The sequence below is a fragment of the Cetorhinus maximus genome, chromosome 18 (genome assembly GCF_964194155.1).
Source record: "Cetorhinus maximus chromosome 18, sCetMax3.hap1.1, whole genome shotgun sequence".
Lineage (NCBI taxonomy): Eukaryota > Metazoa > Chordata > Chondrichthyes > Lamniformes > Cetorhinidae > Cetorhinus > Cetorhinus maximus.
Genome location: NC_135896.1, coordinates 4,278,809 through 4,286,570, shown reverse-complemented (window position 1 = coordinate 4,286,570; position 7,762 = coordinate 4,278,809). Strand labels below are relative to the sequence as shown.

The 7,762-nt window shown below is 45.1% G+C and overlaps 1 protein-coding gene across 1 annotated transcript; it reads right to left on the bottom strand.

Moving 5' to 3' along the window:
* Positions 1-730: 730 nt before the first annotated feature.
* tunar (TCL1 upstream neural differentiation-associated RNA) lies at positions 731-7,436 on the bottom strand. The gene is made up of 2 exons (XM_078563309.1): positions 6,727-7,436; positions 731-2,208 (listed from the first exon to the last, which is right to left on the bottom strand). Exon 2 carries the CDS (start codon positions 2,166-2,168, stop codon positions 2,019-2,021), a length of 150 nt encoding a protein of 49 aa, XP_078419435.1. The 5' UTR covers positions 2,169-2,208; positions 6,727-7,436; the 3' UTR covers positions 731-2,018.
* Positions 7,437-7,762: the final 326 nt, after the last annotated feature.

Genomic DNA, 7,762 nt, shown 5'->3' with positions numbered 1-7,762 from the left:
GCTGTTCCCAGGGACACACACCGAGACAAACATCAACTGCAGCTGGAGGATCATCAACTCGGTGAAAGACGCACTTTGGTCTGCCCGAAACTTGTTGGTCTTCCAGCACAAAGAGTTGTCCCCGACCGAGTGTTGCGGACTGGCACAATCCAAAGTCCAGGACTACGTGCTGAGGGACACACTAAAGCTTGGGGCAGCTGCCGCAAAGGCGCAATGGGGAAGGGTCGCTGTCTAAGACCTTTCTGCCACAGCGCACCGAGAGACTGGGAACTGTTTAAACCCCCTCGGGCTGTACAGCTCAAAATGAAAGGCTGGAAATGATTGTAATATTGTTTGTACTGATGCACCTGGTGATACATTTTGTAAAAGTTGAACCGGATTGTACCCTTGTAATGGTGTTTTTGAAATGGTTTGGAATGTGGTTGAAGATATTTTATGAATAAAGTATATTTTTGCAAAAAAGAAATGTCACTTCCCATAACTCTTTCCCCATCTTTGTCTAGCTCTTGAAGCACACTGGGGCTTTTTCAATGAAGATTATGGCATTGGGATAAATGCAAGTAATTACTTTCATATTTCAGAGTCTCAAAACCAAATCATCAGTGACTTCTTTCCCTGGACAGCGTTAGGCAATATTAAATCACCTTTATATCAGAGGTGAAGACGGTAAAACTCACTCACTCAGAACAGGATTAAATGCCTCCAAAGATGTTAGGAAGATGGTTTAATATTAAATAGTTTTGTAATACCAATAGCTAATAAGTGAATCAAAATTTAAACAGTCTCCCATTCTTTTTTTTACAAAATCCTTACATCATGTAAATACAAGTTTTCATCTATAATACAAGCTGTAAAAGTGGGAAAATCAAGTTCCTTATAAAATGTGCTTCCATTCCATCTCACATTGACTTGTTGTAACTGGGAGTCACGGACAAGGTCACGTGACCATCCCTTGAGCGAGGTGGAAGATCACATGACCTAATCCAGTCATGTGACCAGTCTGTTTTGGGTTCACATGACCTTGTCCAATCACAGGACAGGAGGCAGAGCTTTTTACAGCATCCCAGACATTTACTGAATGAGCTGACAGTTGGCAAAGTTACTTGATGGAGAGGCTGGTCCTTTCTCAGTGGATCCTCTAAGGCACCATCAACTAGATCAAGGTTCCAAACCAGGAGGACGAAGATGGAAGCTCCTGAAATTCACTCTTGGTGATACCAGAGAAAACATTGTGTGTTCAGAGGTGAATCAATCTAACAGTACTAGAATTGCAGAAGGAAATCAAGTGGGATGACTCACTGTGGTGCTCAGGGTCTGGAATAAGTCCATCGTGATTGATGGCTGCACTGTTTTTTGGATCCAGATTGCCCATTTCCTGGTGCTATTCACTAGGCCTTTTAATGCAAAACTTTCAAGGCTACTTACACAGAATCGATCCAGACTTAATCCAGATTTGAACAGAGTCAATTAGAGGATTGTATTGGAATGGAAAAAGGTAAACCAGTCCCTTGTTCCTCAGCATGTATCTGCAACGTAGATACGAACATACGAAATAGGAGCAGAAGTAAGCCATTTGACCCCTTGAGCCTGCTCTGCCATTCACATTGCCATCTACCCCCTAGATGTAAGGAAGTCGGCAGCAGTGCATCTGGGTAGAGCTTCAGAGCCGTGTTGTGTTGCCAGGAGCCAAATGTCTGGATGCCCTCCTCCTTCATTTCAGTACCAGCCTACTGCTGGTTATCCTTCCCCTTTGCAGAAACGCAGGTCTTACAGTTACTGTGCTTAAGAAAAACAGCCCACAGACTGGCTCCAGCTTATTGTTGGCATTGAATGAGGTCTCCTACCTGGAGGAGCTCTGCATAAAACAGTCCTAGTATTGAATTTTGGAATCTTATGTCACTTTGAATAGTTAAGAACATCAGGACTTCCCTAGTGTACATTGACATTCCATTAACAGCATCACAGCAAGTCTCTTCCAAACATAGTTAGACTCCATTGACTGGAGTGGGAAGCCCTGGTTACAGTGTTGTATAAATGTACACAAAAATGATGACTATAAGGTTGAGGATTGTCCCAATGATGCCCAAAATGGCCAGAATGGTCTCCTCCTTGTTCTCCTTTTCTTGGTTTGATGAATTGTCCTCTTCATTGGCTGCAGTGATTACCATTTTTGTTGCAAGTTTCTCTAAAGCTGAAAGATGGATCTACCTGGAGCATCAAACAGCAAAGGTGATCAACAGAAAAACCAGAGGTGAGGTGAAGAGAAATATATTTATGCATCGAGTTGTTGTGATCTGTCTGAAAGGCCAGTGGAAGCAGGTTCAATAGTAACTTTCAAAAGGGAATCGGATAAATATTTGAAAAGGAAAACATTAAAGGGACATGGCAAAAGAGGAGGGGGAGTGGGACTAATTGGATAACTCTTTCAAAGAGCCTGCATAGGCACAATGGGCTGAATGGCCTCTTCCTATCATTCTATGAGAATGGGATCAGGTCTGCTGGGTTTTAGTCAGGCTGCTGGCTTTATCTCAATCACCAATCAATGAGAATAACCACCCTCACCCCCAGTTTCTCTCCCCATCTCTTAAAGGCATTGGCTTTAAAATTCCTCCAGGCCTATGTTTGGGCCTCGATTTGGCTCCACACAGAAAGAAAGACTTCCATTTCTATGGTGCCCTTCACAACCTCATGATGTTTCAAAGTGTTTTACAGCCAATGAAGTAGTTTTTTGAAGTGCGCTCACTGTTGTAATTTCTGTCCTTAGCCTGGTACAGTGTTCCAGTGAATCTCAACACAAGCTCGAGGACCAGCACCTCACTTTCCAAATAGGCACTTTACAGCTTTCTGGACTCAACATTGAGTTCAACATTTCAGAGTTCATTCCATAAACCCTGTCCCCCTCTTTTGATTTTTTTTTGCCATGTGCCAGTCTGATTCTTGGTTTTCACGTGTTCGCTTTCAGACAGCTAGAGCTGCTCATTATTCTCCCATTAACACTCACTCTGGATAAATCCTTGTTTCTTTACTACATTATTACCAGTCCCTTTGCCTTTTGTTCCATGATATCTTTGGCATTTAATCTCTCCCACCCTCTACCCTATCCCAGACCTTTCCCTTTGTTATTCCTCACCCTCCCTTTCAATGGCATAAAACCCACCACATTTCTGCCTTCTTTCAGAACCATATTCAACTTGAAACGTTGACTCTGTTTCTCTCTCCACAGATGTTGCCAGACCTGCTGAGTTTTTCCAGCACACTATGTTTTTAGTCCACCTTAATTATCTTAGTCTCATATCCCATGATTCTCTTACCCAACAAATACCTATTGTTCTCAGTCCTGAAGGCTCTAAATGGCCATCAGCATTCACATCTTTTGTGGATAAAATATTCTAGATTTCCCTCTGTGTGAAAAAATATTTCCTGATTTCACTCCTGAACAGCCTGGTTCTAATTTTCAGATTATGCCCTCTTAACAAAGTCACAAATGACACCCTATGTGACTGTGACAAAGGTAAATGATCCCTTCTCAACCTGCCTGCAGCCCTTAACAAGGCTGACCACACCATCCTCCTCCAATGCCTCTCCACTATCATCCAGCTGGGTTGGACTGCATTCACCTATCTATCTAACCGTAGCTAGAGAATCACTTGCAATGACTTCACTTCCTGCTCCCACATTACCTCTGGTGTCCTCCAAGGAACAATCCTTGGCCCCCTCCTATTTTCCAGCTACACGCTGCCCCACAGCGACATCATCTGAAAGCACGGTATTCATCTTCACATGAACACTGACCACACCCAGCTCTACCTCACCACCCCTCTCAACTCCTCCACTGTTACTAAATTATCAGACTGCTTAACCGACATCCAGTACTGGATGAGCAGAAACTTCCTCCAAGTAAATATTTTGAAGACTGGTAATATGCCGAAATAATAAGCTGCTTTTTTAAAAAGAAGAATAGAAAGGCAGCATGTTATTTAAATGGAGAGAGATTGCAGAACTCAGGCAAAGAGGGATTTGGGTGTCCTGGTACATGAATCTGAAAAGTTTGTATGCAGCTACAGCAAGTGATTAGGAAGGCAAATGGAATATTGTCGCTTATTGCAAGAGAAATGGAATATAAAAGTAGGGATGTTTTGCTACAGTTGTACAGGGCTTGGTAGACCACATCTGGAGTGCTGCGCACAGTTTTGATATAAATGCAATAGAAGCTGTTCAGAGACGGTTCAATTGACTGATAACTGGGGGGTTATCTTATGAGGAAAGGTTGGACAGGCTGGGCCTGTATCCATTGGAGTTTAGAAGATTGAACAGTGATTTATTGAAACATGTAAGATCCTGAGGGAACTTTTCAAGATGGATGCTGAAAGGATGTTTCCCCTTGTGGGACACTAGAGCTAGAGCAACCAGTTTAAAAATAAGGGGTCTCCCATTTAAGATGGAGATGAGAAGAATTTTTTTCTCTCAGAGCTTCGTGGGTCTTTGGAACTCTCTTCTTCAGAGAGCAATGGAGGCAGGGTCATTGAATATTTTTAAGGCAGAGGTAGGTAGATTCTTGACTAACAAGGGGGTAAGTGGGAATGCGGAGTTGAGGCCATAATCAGATCAACCATGATCTTATTGAATGGTGGAGCAGGCTCGAGAGGCCAAATGGCCTACTTCTGCTCCTAATTCATATGTTTGTGTAAATGTATGAAGCTAATGTTTTCAGTCACTGCTCCAAACACCATTCCCTAGCCACCGACTTCATCCTTCTTCCTGGCAACAGTCTGAAGCTGAATTAGAGGGTGCACAGACTTGGTGTCACGTCTGACTCTGAGATGAGCTTCTGATCATATATTCGCACCATCACTGAGGACGCCTGTTTCCACCTCCAGAATATCATTTGGCTCCATCCCTGCCTCAGCTCATCTGCTGCTGAAAACCTCATGTCTTTGTTAACTCTAGACTTGACTATTCAAATACACTCCTGGCTGGTCACCCACATTTTACCCCTTATAAACTTGACATCGTCCAAAACCTTGCTGCCATGTCCTAACTTGTCCACGACCTGTTCATCCATCCCCCCTGTGCTGGCTGACCTACATTGGCTCCGGATCCAGAAACAACTCAGTTTTAAAATTCTTATCCTTATTTTCAAATCCCTACATGGTATTATTCCTCTGTCTCTCTGTAACCTCCTCTGGCCCCACAACCCTCTGAGATATCTACCCTCATTCCGTTCTGGCCTCTTGAGCATGCCCAGTTTTAGTTGTTCCACCACTGGTGACCAGACCTTAAGTTGCCTCAGCCCTAAGCTCTTGAATACCCTCCCGTACCTCTCCACCCCTCTAACTTGCTTTCTTTCTTTAAGACACTCCTTAAAACCTGAAGTGCTGGCAAAACTCAGCAGGCCTGACAGCATCTGTGGAGAGAGAAACAGGGTTAATGTTTTGAGTCCAATATGACTGCTTTAGTTCTAACCCCTTTGACTCTAACCCCTCTGTCACTAACCCCTCTATCTCTTATACGTCTCTCTCAAGAAACAATATTTAAACCTACAAAATATTGCTTCTGAGAAGATAATTTTCCCTGTAATAAAAACAAGATTGCATCAAAGAGCTTGGTACTAACACTGTCAGTGGTTTGGTAACAGCTGACAGCTCACTCCAGAGTCTGAATTACTTCTGAAAATAAAACTTAAATATTAACTCTTGAGCCACTGTGACCAGCAGTTTTGCTGGTGCAGGGCAGCAAGCCTGAATAGCTTTGCACTGGAGAGTCTGTGGATTGATCAGTGAATTCAGCCCTCTCCAGGCTACTCTTGTCCGCCTCCTAGTAGCAGGTACAGGATTGTCTTGGGTGATGGTCCAGGAGCAATTATGTGGGATGTGGGCGCAGGGAGTGAGTGGGCTGAGACGATGGGCTGAATTTTCAACCCTTCAATCTGGCAGAGCATTGGTGAAAATGGCAGGTAACAAACTGCCACCCCATTGCTGCCGTCACGGTGGGCATGGCAATGTACACCGGGTACCACGTTCACCATGGTGAGGGGGTGGAGCAGACCATTGGAATCAGGCTGTCAGCCTCTTTAAAGCAGAAATTGGGGTCCCAGGATATCTCACCCTGACTAGAATCAGGCAGTGGTCTGGACAAAGTGTTCTCATGAGGCGCGTGAAACAGAATGTACAGGCCCAAAACCCCAACTTGTCCATGTTGGTGTTTATGCTGTACACCCATCTTTCCACCCAATGAAGTGTTCTCTTCGTGATAGTGAGGCTGGGGAGGGGTATTGCTGCCCTCACCTACTACACCCACCAAACTCCCTCATTACCACCCTCCTCCCTCCCTATCTCTCCCTCCTTCCCCCTACCATCCTGCCTCCCTCCCTGCACCTTGAGATAGCAGGGGCCTGGAGGCAGTGAGCTGGCACAGGGGTTGGGAGCCAATCATTTTCTATCCATAACCCATCAAACAGAATCATAATGGACACTGCCCAGTGCTGCAGGTTAAGGAGGTGGGCAATTGGCTGGGTTCAGGGGAGAGCAGAAAGAGTGGGGAAATCACCCTCAACAGGAGGGGAGTGAGAAATTAAATGTGCCATGCAAACATCAGGGGTTGGCAAGGGTATGGTGAACACAATACAGCAAAGTGGCATTGGAACCATACACAATGGGCATGCCGAGAGTAACCCGGACTCAAAACAAGCCACAGTGCATTGATTCATGCTCAGTAAAGACCAGTTACCACAGGTTTGTAGACCTTGCTGCTCCAACAGTTCAGTGTCTTGTCTCTGCCCAGGAGTTGTACTGTGGTAACATCACGCTCAGGGCCCTGGTGTCACATCTCATCATCAGCAGGGAAGTTGGCAGCCAGTTTAAAAGGCATTTCACTGGAAGATCAGACTTGTCTTCACGAAGATTCCACTTTCATCTTCCCTCGTTCAGTCTCAAACCCGGCTTTTGGGAAGCTTTGGGAACTTTGGAAGAGGGCTGCGAGTACAAAACGTTTTTAAAAGTTATGTATTTTTAAAAAAATACACAGTCTGTAGTCGGTTTCTGAGCCCAAATCAGCTCCCACTCCTCGCCGGGCGATCCCCGAGATTCAGAGGCTGTTTAATCTGCACCTTCCGCACTCAGTCCAGTTATTGCGGAACCATCTATCAGACAGGCTGATCTTCAATCCTTCCCCTGGGCTCCAATTGTTTACCAGAAAGCTTCAAAGACAAAGGTCTTCGCCCATGTTCACCGCCGACTACAAACATCTTTTGAGACGCTGCCTGAACATAACCAATGTGCTAGAGAGAAAGTGCTGTTCGTTCAACATTCCCCTGAAGCCTCAGTCCCGGAACATTGACATATCCGAGCGAGGACCTGCCCCTTTAATACTTTCCCTTCATTCCTGCACACAATAGTTCAGCAGAAATGTTTCTCCGCGTCAGTCAGAGACCTGCTGTAATAAGAGTTATCTCTCACTCACCCTCCATCCCTCCCTCCATCACATTCACTCTCCCCCCCCTTTTAAAATCTCCTATTCACTCTCCCTCCCTCTCTCCTCTCAAGTTCTCTCCCTCCCTCGTTCACTTTCCCTCTATTTCACTCCCTCTCGCATTCACACTCTCTCCCACTTTCCCTCCCTTTGATTCACTCTCTCCACTCTCTCTCCCTGCCACTCTTTTCGCTTTCCCTCTGCCTCCCTCTCTCCCCTCAATTTCTCTCCCTCCCTTTCACTGTCCCTCTATCTCATTCCCTCTCTCTCTCTTTCACACTCACTGCCCCCTCTG